The sequence below is a fragment of the Haliotis asinina genome, chromosome 12, assembly GCF_037392515.1.
Source record: "Haliotis asinina isolate JCU_RB_2024 chromosome 12, JCU_Hal_asi_v2, whole genome shotgun sequence".
Classification (NCBI taxonomy): Eukaryota; Metazoa; Mollusca; class Gastropoda; order Lepetellida; family Haliotidae; genus Haliotis; species Haliotis asinina.
In genome coordinates this window covers 45,188,954-45,201,117 of record NC_090291.1, presented here as the reverse complement: position 1 = coordinate 45,201,117, position 12,164 = coordinate 45,188,954, and the positions used below count along the sequence as shown (strand labels likewise).

At 42.0% G+C, this 12,164-nt stretch overlaps 2 protein-coding genes across 2 annotated transcripts in view; both read left to right on the top strand.

Moving 5' to 3' along the window:
- LOC137258176 (uncharacterized) overlaps positions 1 to 12,164 on the top strand; it is a 186,237-nt gene that overhangs the window by 35,110 nt on the left and 138,963 nt on the right. The gene's annotated exons all lie outside the window — the stretch shown is intronic.
- Positions 3,578 to 5,935, top strand: LOC137257527 (uncharacterized). Its single transcript, XM_067794852.1, has 3 exons — positions 3,578 to 3,744; positions 5,311 to 5,506; positions 5,681 to 5,935. The coding sequence occupies exons 1-3, from the start codon at positions 3,578 to 3,580 to the stop codon at positions 5,933 to 5,935; spliced, it is 618 nt and encodes a 205-aa protein (XP_067650953.1).

Here is a 12,164-nt window from a genome sequence, read left to right as displayed (position 1 = left end):
TAACAGGACCGGGTGACCAGGTTCGTTGGCTTGTTTGACAGATGTCATCGGTTCCCAGTTGCGCAGATCGATGCTTTTGCTGTTGATCACTGGATTGTCTGATCCAGACTAGATTATTTACAGACCGGCGCCATAGAGGTGGAATAATGCTGAGTGCAGGGTAAAACTAAACTCACTCACTCACTAATCATGAAGGGGCAGTGTTCACGCTGAAGACCCGTGTTCGTTTCCCCGACAACAACAACAACAAAAACAACATTTTTCTTCATCATCCTCGCTCCGTTTAGGTCGGCATTCTTGTTAAAGACCGAGTATGTTTTGTTATTCCTAAGTACACATCACAAATCCACACAGCCGCACCCACACCCCACTCCACCCTCACCTCTGTGGGTGTTATGATTGCCTGCGATGGCAGATACGACAACAGCCTCGCCCGACACATCTCCACGTTGTTCTTATGTTTGACGTCACTTCATCCAAGCACGTTCCAAGCACGTGTTTACCGTCTAGATCTTTACGACAATGGCAGAGTGCTGCGTCTGGCGGAATGTCTTGTTTTAATGTATCTTGTGTGATGAGCATAAATATCAGTCTTTGCATACATAATGCTAGCCTATATCCGTCCCATCAGATACGCCAGAAACACAGGGAAAGTGCGTTGAACGCAGTATTTGTGTTGATGATGTAACCACGACAAGGACATATGGTTCCCAGTAGCCTCAAACTATATCAAGATCATCAATACTAAAAGGTTTTCATTCCCTTATGTTTGGTCGTAGAAAGTTAGACGATAAAGGTTATCGTCCGTAATGCGGGGGTTGGAGATTAGTCAGGGTTACGCTATCGACGTTTCATAAATACCATTTATGATATTTATTCAGATAAGCCCAGCTTAAACAATTTGTTGTCAATATGGTGATTTTAGAAGGGCTTACCAGTGTTTTGAAAGACAGCCATTCCAAAGGTTTTTCCTACAATATGACAGCGTTAGATGTGGAAGGTGAGCTTCTGTGCCCTTCTACTCATGCATCATGGGGAGGAGCACGAGGAATGGGATTCATAGATTGTACATTTATACCTAACTCGGGTGGATCAAGCGCTAGAACCACTAGGCCACCGCAAGCCACATAATGGCCTAAGGATAGTATGTTTTGAAAGGGGTAGCTGAAAACACTAGTTGTTAATACCTTTGGTGAGTGCTATATGTAAAGGTTGAGAGAGTATAAAGAGGAAGAGTGTTGTACTTAAAAATAGAATTGTACGTTATGAGGAGTAGACATTGTACCGTATGAAGAAAAGGAACTGAAGGAAGAATTGTGTTTCATGAAAAGGAAGAATTGTGTCTTATGTAGAGTAAGAATGGAACATGAAGAGAAAGAATTGTACCCTATGAAGATTACGAATTGCACAATATGCAGAGGAGGGTGGAACTTTATGAAGAGTAACGACTGTACCTTATGAAGAGCAAGAATTGTACCCTATGAAGAGAACCGATTGTATCACATGAATAGAAAAATTGTACCTTTTGAAGAATATGGCTTGTAGCTTACAAAGATTAAGAATTTGTTGGGTTTTCTTTCTGACGAGGATGAATTCTACCCGGAAGTGTTTCTGACAATCTTTTCCTCGTTCCTGTTTACTCACAGCAGGACCAGATAGTATTGCAAGCCACAGTGTACCTAAAGGGCCGAGATGTCCTGAAATATGTTTCCTTCTGTTGTTATGTTATACAATATGCTGACGTACAAGAGAAACGTACTGAAAAAGTTTAATCCAAAATTTATAATGCGTTATATGATTATGACCTGTAGGCCGCAATCAAAATACTTATCAATATATAAACGTACTTTCCTTTGTTCGTCAGTATATGTAGTTTTCAAATGTGGTTCGGTTGTGTTGGAATTGTGTTTCAATTGTGTTGGAGTTGTTTTGTTGTAGAAAGGGTTTGATAATATAATTTCGGATCTATACGGCAGTGTGTGGGTGAGTAAGGGGATGTTAACATTTGTAGTGCTGAATGGAAAGAACGGCGGGGATTTGTCATACAGTCTACAGCATGGGTCGATTTTTGAGGGTGATGAAAACATGCACGGTGCCCCAATAGCGTCATTGTTCAAAAGTTCTATATGGTGTGGAAGGAAGTGTATTTATTGCTGATCAACGGTCACTTCATCATGAGGAGGGGTTATGTCCTATTCTGCACCGCCAGTGTTGTGTCCCTCGCCTTCACCACCAGACTTGTGTCCCTTGCCTGCACCACCAGAGTTGTGATCCTGGCCAACACCACCAGAGTTGTGTCCCTTTCCTGTACCACTAGGGTTATCTCCCTTGTCCTCACCACCACAGTTGTGACTCTTTCCTTCATTTGGGATCGAATCCAACAAACTTCTGGCTTCTCCATATTCGCACCATATTCGCTTCAATTGGTGTGTCTTACATGTACTCTCACACAGACACCTATATAACGGAAATACTATTTCATGACATCTAACTTGTTTGTTCATTCACCTTCGAAGGTGTCTCTCCTTTGCTGTCGTGATCCTGGACATTTGTAGTTATCATTAATAATATCAAACTGGCCATAACGACATCGGGTCTGGTTTAAAAACAATATTTGATATGGAACCCAGAGCATGGAAATCTTCATCTCCTTGTCCACAAGGACACCTGTACATGTGGCAGCCTCGAGGTCCGCCATTGTTCTCTACGACAGTATAGATCTCTGAGGTGTGTTATTCCACGATAACAGCATTGATACTCATTGTAAGAGCACTTACCATCGGTTCATATGAGAAAGCCGGAACACTTGCAGCAGTAGTTGCTTGAGGTCTGCAAGTTGGGTTACTCTAGTGTAATATTGCTCAGTTGCTGTTGTGCTAGAGGCATATACAATATACAGGACAAAACTGGATTCGTGCGGACAGATCGGCATTTTGTCTGAAACTGGGACCGGCGTCACTGTTTTTTCATTTTGTCGGTCCGACTTTTGATGAATTTTCACACCCTAAGGCGCAAGATTATTGTCTGTGGAGAGTATTGGGTCTTTGGGTGTGACATGGGATAATATGTATTATAGCATAGCTACCGGCGACCTTTGTTCTTTCGAAACAGCTATTTCTTTAGGGAAAAAAACCCAAAAAGCTTTCTTTACAATTAGCAGGGACGCAGCTGTCTAGATTATGAACATCCATTATTCTTCCATTCTTGTGAGAAATACACCAGAAGTAGAATGTACTATACGAATCCGTCAGTAATGCAGTAAAACACGATTATATCGAACACTCTTGTAACGAAGTGACGGATATGACGAAATGTTGGGTTTTGCATTTCTTTTTTTCTTTTTCTTGTCAGTCTGAATATTTTATTGTTGTTGCTTGTGACAAAATACGGTTGTAACAAATTAAAATGTGCCTTATAATCGGAGCGTGCTCTACCTGTGTATTGAATCACAATCAGAAAGTGGTGATATCAGGTGCTTGCGAAAAGGTTGTGTCGCCATTTCTAAATTTTCTTTATTAGAAAAATACGGGTCGTTTCGTCAGTATTGCGGTCACGACGTCGTTTCAAGGACTAAGTGATGGATGTTGAGGGTGCCGACGATGCTGACGATGATATTCGCATGAGGATGGTACAGTCCAATGTGATAGCAATGCTCATTATTAATGATGTTGTTAGATTAGACATTGATGATGATGATGATGATGATGATGATGATGATGATGATGATGATGATCCGGAGGCGGAGTGAGAGTGAAGAGTAATACTGATTATAAAAAAGTCTTTGGGGAGAACGTGATGATGATTTAGTGATGTATCACTATAGCGCATTGTTCAGAATGATGGAGACAAAAAGCTTTGACGTATTTTGGAATGAAATGAAGTTTTGCAGTTTTAACACAGATCGATAAAGCCTCGAGACGCACAGAGGTGAAAAATAACAATATAACGCTGATTGCGAACGTTTTCCTACTTTTATCTTGAAATGTATTTTGTTTCCTCTAAATGCGGAGCAAATGCCAATCTCTCTCACTTTGGTCATTTATATCTCGGGGGAAACAATCTTTTTTTCTAATTTAGCAGAAAACGAGTTTCGGCTTGTGGTAATGTATCGCCGTCTATTGGTTGGCGTGTTATTGATTGTAGTCTTCGTGACCTTTTAGGTGAGGTGACAAGAAGTGTTGGGCAGGGGTGTACATGGGGGTACTGACACTCGATACTGACACTCGCCGCTCTGTCACACAGACACTCGCTACTGACACTGTCACACAGTCATTCGCCACTTGGACTGTCACATAGACATTCGCCACTGGAACTGTTACACAGACACTCACCGCCACTGGGTCTACCACAGAGACACTCGCCACGCACGCTCTCACTCAGACACTGGCAACTGGGACTGTCACACAGACACTGGCCACTGACACCGTCACACAGACATTCGCCACTGAATCAGTCACACAGACGCGCCTTGCGACGGTCACACAGACATTCACCACTGGAACTGTTACACAGACACTCACCGCCACTGGGTCTACCACAGAGACACTCGCCACGCACGCTCTCACTCAGACACTGGCAACTGGGACTGTCACATAGACACTGGCCACTGACACCGTCACACAAACATTCGCCACTGAATCAGTCACACAGACGCGCCTTGCGACGGTCACACAGACATTCACCACTGGAACTGTTACACAGACACTCACCGCCACTGGGTCTACCACAGAGACACTCGCCACGCACGCTCTCACTCAGACACTGGCAACTGGGACTGTCACATAGACACTGGCCACTGACACCGTCACACAAACATTCGCCACTGAATCAGTCACACAGACGCGCCTTGCGACGGTCACACAGACATTCACCACTGGAACTGTCACACAGACACTGGCCACTGACACCGTCACACAGACATTCGCCACTGAATAAGTCACACAGACGCGCCTTGCGACGGTCACACAGACATTCACCACTGGAACTGTCACACAGACACTGGCCACTGACACCGTCACACAGACATTCGCCACTGAATCAGTCACACAGACGCGCCTTGCGACGGTCACACAGACATTCACCACTGGAACTGTCACACAGACACTCACCGCCACTGGGTCTGTCACACAGACATTCACCACTGGGACTGTCACACAGTTACGAATTCATACGTTTAACCAGGGAGATTGTATATAGATTACCCCTGGTTTAGCCACAATTTGAACACGAAATTTAAACATGCTTTGGTCAACATGTATATGAATAGGTACTGTCCTTATGATCTTAAGACTTACACATGAAACAGAGAAGCCAGGAAAGCCCGTGGAAGTACTGGCAGTTGATTGAAATACAGACAGATGCGGAATCACAGATGGAAATACAGACAGATACAGAATCACAGAGCCGAAAAACGGACAGATACGAAGCCACACGGAACTACAGACAGGAAATCAGAGAGACAGAAATGCAGACAGATACGGAACTACAGAAACGGAAATACAGACAGGTACGGAAATACAGACAGATACAGAAACACAGAGACGGAAATACAGACAGAGACGGAATAACGTAGACGGAAATACAGACAGAGACGGAATAACGTAGACGGAAATACGGACAGACACGAAACCACACGGAACTACGGACAGATACGTAATCAGAGAGACATAAATACGGACAGATACGGAATCACCGAGACGGAAATACAGACAGATACGGAATCACCGAGACGGAAATACACACAGATACGGAACCACAGAGACGGAACTACAGACAGATACTGAACTACAGACAGATACGGAATAACGGAGACGGAACTACAAACAGATACAGAACCACAGATACGGAACTACAGACAGATGCGGAACCACAGAGACGGAAATACAGACAGATACGGAACTACAGACAGATACGGAAATACAGACAGAAATACTGATCGATACTGATATGTAGACGTATACCGAGATGTAGAAATGTTTAGAAATACACAGACGGAAGTACACACATTTGAGGAAATATACACAGAAACGGAATTACAGATTCTGGATTACAGACAGATACGGAAATACTGAAAGATACAGAAATTCAGACATATGGACGTATACAGTTACGGAAATGCGATATTCAAATATGATTCCATATGGAAGACTCACATCTGGACCCAGATGTTCCAAAGCAATAGTCAAAAGTGTGTTTTGCATGAAAAATCAGATCACAGCAATATACTCCGAAATTCATAACAAAATCCATCCAACTTAGGAAAACATCACTTCGACCGAGATGTTAACTCGTACATTGAATTGAATGTTCTGAATTCTTAATAGATTTCTGTAATGACAAGCAGATGTAATGAACTAGCAGTGCAGACACAAATCAGACGCACGTGATGCAGATATAAGACATCAGGGGGGCTTTGAAAGATTTAACAGGTTAAATAGACATGTATTTCCTATGCCTCTCCAAGCGGTCTCAAAAGGCTGATGCTGAGCCTAGACTGTCTAAATGACAACAGTGTACTATTTACTATCTGTGGTGGGAGGGAGTGTGCCTCCTCTATGTATGTCCATGAATGTCTTACAGTCCCTTAGAAAGTCACGGTGCCCCTTGTATGTCCATTAACATGGAGATAGATACTCTCAACAGGCGGTCAGTGGTGAATATCGTGACATGAAGCCCACGTCCTTCCCAATCTGCCACACACATCCTACTCCCACAGAGTAAGATGTAGCAGGCATGATTTATTAATAAAGCCTGTTGAACTAAAGGCAGGTATGTATCTCCAGCTACAGTGACAGCATGTATGATATTTATCGGCTTTTAACAACGCGGACTTGTCTAGAGCAGGGCGACCCGACCTGTGTGAATATCTGTGTCACAGGGGCAAGCATACTCAGCTCCGCCGGCGCGATAGGCGTTTAAGAGGTAAAATGATACAACAGGCACTATACCATTAAAACGCAGATCGCTCTCTTGTCTGATTAGGAAATGGGTGTTATGAGACTGGGGCTTAATTGACCCAAGGGGTGGGGCTAGAGGATGCGGGAAGGGGAGGGGAGGTAAACGGCCCGCCCCACAGTTTGGCTGTGGCAGAACGGGGCGTTTGTTAACACCAGAGAAGTGAGAGCTCGATGAGACAGGAGATTATTATGCAATGTTTGTTTATGAACGTTATGTTTATGTCCTGGGAAGATATATGAGCCTGGCGTCTTGAAAGATGAGAATATTATTAGGAATTAATGTAGCTCTATTACTCGAATGACTGCTGCGATTGCACGAATCACATGCGCGGTATAGTAATAGTACACTTACAGACTTGTCTTGTATCTCCGGACAAAGGAGCACACAGGCTGCATTATCTGAATCTCATAACAATATAATTATGTAATCATAACAAGATATTTGTTTGATTAAGAGCGGAAGAGTAGCTCGGTGGTTAGAGCGTCTGCTCCTGAGGACGAACATGCGGAGCTGACTAACATCTAATCTCTGAAATTAACATATTTTACAGAAGAAAATAATGTTTAAACTATGTTAATAAAATACAATAAAGAGAAACACAGAATCTCTGGAAATCCACACTTGCCACACATTCTAGACTTACACGGTGCGTGCTATTGGGTATATTTGTTTCACGGTCTATATGGCAAGCTACAGAAATGTGTTTTGATTTGATTTGTTTTGTTTTTTGTGGGTTTTTTTCTTTTTCTTTTTGTTTTTTGTTTTGGTGGTGGGGTGGTGGTTCTTTGCTCTTTTGTATTTTGATAGTTGTTTATGTATTCTTTAACTTGGATTACAAGAATGTGCTTTCTAGTACTGGTCAGGAATAATTCTCATCTTGTCACTTTGTAAAACATTATTACATACCATGACATGCACAGTCATATGTTTTGCCAAAATGAAAATGAAAACACCCATTCAGTCCTCTGCAGGTACCGAGCAGGTAGAAGGACAGTCTGTCTGTAGAGATTCATCTAATTACAGGACACCCGTGAAGATCCGGGTAGAGCCGGGGTCACACCTGTCGTTTATCGTTCCGTATCCGTCACACGCTTCTGTGTTCGCGTTGTGACATGTCCGTATTTACTTAACAACACCAGCACATGTTTCCGACCCGGAAACTGGCGTCTATCGATTGATAAGTTGATAATGTGCTTGCAGATGACATTCGTATTTTGGAGCATAATCAGACAAAAGGAAGTAAAAAAATAGACACAATTATAGGGACACGATATTTGTTGAACAGGACAATATGAATACCGGGATAGTTATAAACGCTAGAACTTGATGGACAGCGATCTCGTGTATATTTCAGAACCAGCTTCTCCATTATCACAAGAGCATCATAATACAAAACATAGCGTCTGATGATCATCATGAGGTGAGCAGTGCTACATGCATAATCTATGCATCATATGCATCCTGTATTATGCTTTTCAGAATAAAATTGCAGAATGAAAAACAATTTTTTCAATGACATATTTTTCTGACTGATGTGGGTATGATATGACATGTCAACAATGGTATGACGTCATTTAGTCATGATGTGAAACTGTTGTTGCACATGATCGTCAGTTAAATAACTACAAAACATGATTGCCACACACTGTACATATGTTTTCGCACTGTATGATATCAAATACACAAAAATGTAATATCTTTGAAACAGTACTACAAATAGCATCAGGAATAAATAAGTTTCGTCTTAAAAAGTATTTTATAAACACAATAACATGATTCATCGTAAATTAACGTTTCTTCATATAAATATGACTCCTTTTTAGAACATGCAAGTTCAAGCAAAGGTGTTCATCTGAGTCTATATAATTTAACATCACTACTGGAATTATATTTAGCAAATTCGGTTTCAAAATACAGATAGGTGGAAAACATCCGGGTAAAAAACTGCCTCCCAATACCCATGCAGGTCCAAAGAGGCGACTAACGGAATTCGTAGATCTATTTAATGTGACTACAACGGCGTAAGGCTTTAAATGTACAAGATGGCAGCAGATTGTCTGGTCCAGGCTCGGATAAATTCCGACTGTCGTCATGAGCTGGAATAAATCCGAGTTTGGCGATAAACAACAAACATCAATGCTTATGAAGACAAAAAAAGAAACCATCACGCTTCCAACCGATAAAAATATTATGACGAAGTCTTATAAGATCCACCTTGTTTTAACCATCTCTCGCCATGATCTGTAGACTGTTTCTGACATTTTGTGTTTACGTAAAATTCAGCTAACCAATATCATATACCCTGTGTTGTCAAGCAACAACTTTGACATTTAAAATACAGAGAGTTTATTATCTGCAAAAAAAACCGGCCCATACTTTTTAGGATTATGTCTAAGTAATATGTTGATATTATCCCTCCATATTCATTGCCGAGATGAGACTTGCACTAAATATCAGTCAGTTGAGTTTGAAAACACATCAGTCATAAGAAGGTGAATTGATTTTATCGTAAATTTAAACTTGCAAAACTAGACGTGACGTGAAACGAGACGCCACCTGGCCTTCAGGATTTTAGCCTTGATATAGCAACGCGAACGCGCGTGTGTTCTGTTCATTACGCAAGCAACTGAACACACGTGCTTATCGGTTTTATAATACTAGCCAATTGAGAAACTCTGGCACGTACCCTACTCAAACACAGTAATACTGACTCCGCGTGGTACGTCATTTAACGTAGAGAGTGGTGACCGGCAAGGACTTTGAAGCACATCCTGCTCTCAGTGAGCAACAAACAGGTAATGGTTAAAGGCTGGTAAGCCATCTTGTCCATACATGTATATGCAGAGTAAGTGAGTGTGATTTACCCGCAATATTCCAGCCATATCACACCGAAAAGACCAGAAATGGGCTTCACACATTGTAGCTGTGTGGGGAATGAAACCAAGGTCTTTGCCGTAGCGAGCGAACGTTTTAACCACTAGGCTACCCCACCCACAACTAGACGGTAAATAATCGTTCCATGCATGTTGACAGCTTGGAAAAAACATGAATGTCACTACAGACATTCAATGGGACTACCGATAGTCTAAGTTCACAGAACTGTAAGCTGTAATACACATTCGAACGCTCCCTATGTTTCCGATTTACATATACATGCGTGATTTGACAGTTTTAGAGACCAAATTATTCTCACAGCCCTGTGTATGTATAGTTACAGGTGGATCCATGAAACTTCAGGGCTTATTGGGGTGGGAGTGGAGGTCTCTCTCTCTCTCTCTCTCTCTCTCTCTCTCTCTCTCTCTCTCTCTCTCTCTCTGTGTGTGTGTGTGTGTGTGTGTGTGTGTGTAGTTGTGGGGTGGGGGATGGGGGGTGGGGGGCTTGTCGTCCCCACTGAACCAACCACCCAACCTCCACCACCCCACCTCATCCCCTCACCCCCACCCCATCATTCTGTGAAGTGTAGAATACGATAAATTAAAATGTTCAGATAATACGGAGGCACTATATTTTTACTGAATACGAAATAACCTTTTACCCTTTATTTATTCTAGGATATTTGCTCTGTCCCTTTAAATTCACGGACATATTATAAGCTATTTAAAACGATCGTCCTGCTTTTAATGCCACAATATGAAGATCGGACCCGTATGTTCAGGGATGTATGCTCTCGACTTGTATAGAAATATCATTACCCACAGAATGTTCGGTAAGAAGGCCATGTTAACATAATGTACCACTGGAGTTTGTATTGTAACTCCAAGTGCGCCGCATAAAAACGAAATTACACTGTACGTCATACTCGATCCGGGCTGATATTAAAATAGAGAGAACCTTAACGCGAATATCATTTCTTACGAATACATCCGTTTCAGTCGAATGCAGGTCATTTTAAATTACCTCAAATATAGTTTGAAGACTGACTTAATGTCTAAAATAATAGATATTTTATTTGTAGGCTAGTTATACGAGAGTATGTTTCGTACGACCTTGATCAAATATTGACGGGAATAATTTAATCTCATCTTAATAATTCACTCGCAATATGGAACACAACGTTGTTTGAACAGGGCGTTTTAAAGTATTTGCAAAGATTATATTGTGCTACTCTTAAATGTTTAAGTTGTAATTTACGATTGGTAAACACTTCTCCTCGCGATACACAAGTAGGTGTAATCTTGTCAATTGCAAGAGTTCATATTTAATATTCCGCCATGTCAATAGATAAATCTATTGCTGTATTTCTACTGTAGGAGGGGCGCGTCCTCGCTGTGGCTACGCGATCAACGCCGTGGTTGTTTATCCGTCCATGTGTATAGGTCTACAAATAGTTTAAACTGGTTGGTGTCAATTATCACGTATTCCCCTATTTACTTTGTCGGCTGCACACATAGGCAACTCAGACACTCTTGAAACTGGTTTTTAATAAAGCACATATTTATTCCTGTACGGGTACATTTCATGCATTTGTAAATTTGCTTGAAAAGGTTCTCTTTAATATTCTCTCTTTTTGAGAGTATATTTGGAAGCGAGGGTGTGTAAAATCTAGGATCTGGTAAGCAGGCCATTCGACTTTTTGTATGAAAGAAAGCACGCGCTTGTACCAAGATGGTTAGATTGTTGTGCTTGTTGTGCACCGTCATTCTCCAACACTATTCCGGCTGTGTGTCGGAAGTCTGAACGTTATCAAGTCTGAGTAACATAATCCAGGCATTGGCACCTTGAATGTGCACCAACCATGTCTGCGAACTTGACCATCCGATCCCGTTGTCCGTGTCCAACGACACGCGTCGGTTGCTGAAGATCAGTTCTAACAACAAAGTTCTTCACGTCCGACGTCCCAAACACCCCCACGTCACTCACTCGTAATACACATTCGAACGCTCCCTATGTTTCCGATTTACATGCGTGATTTGACAGTTTTAGAGACCAGATCATTCTCATAGCCCTGTGTATGTATAGTTACAGGTGGATCCATGAAACTTCAGGGCTTATTGGGGTGGGGGTGGAGGTTTCTCTCTCTCCCCCCCTCTCTCTCCCTCTATCCCTCTCTCTCACTCTCTCTCTCTCTCTCTCTCTCTGTCTCTCTCTGTCTGTGCACTTAAAACCCCACGAATCCGTTGATCGGATGGTGGCCTCACGAATACGTGCAAACATCTAGTTGCGGGTACAGCAACATACAATAAACTTGGACAAAGTACTGTGACTCT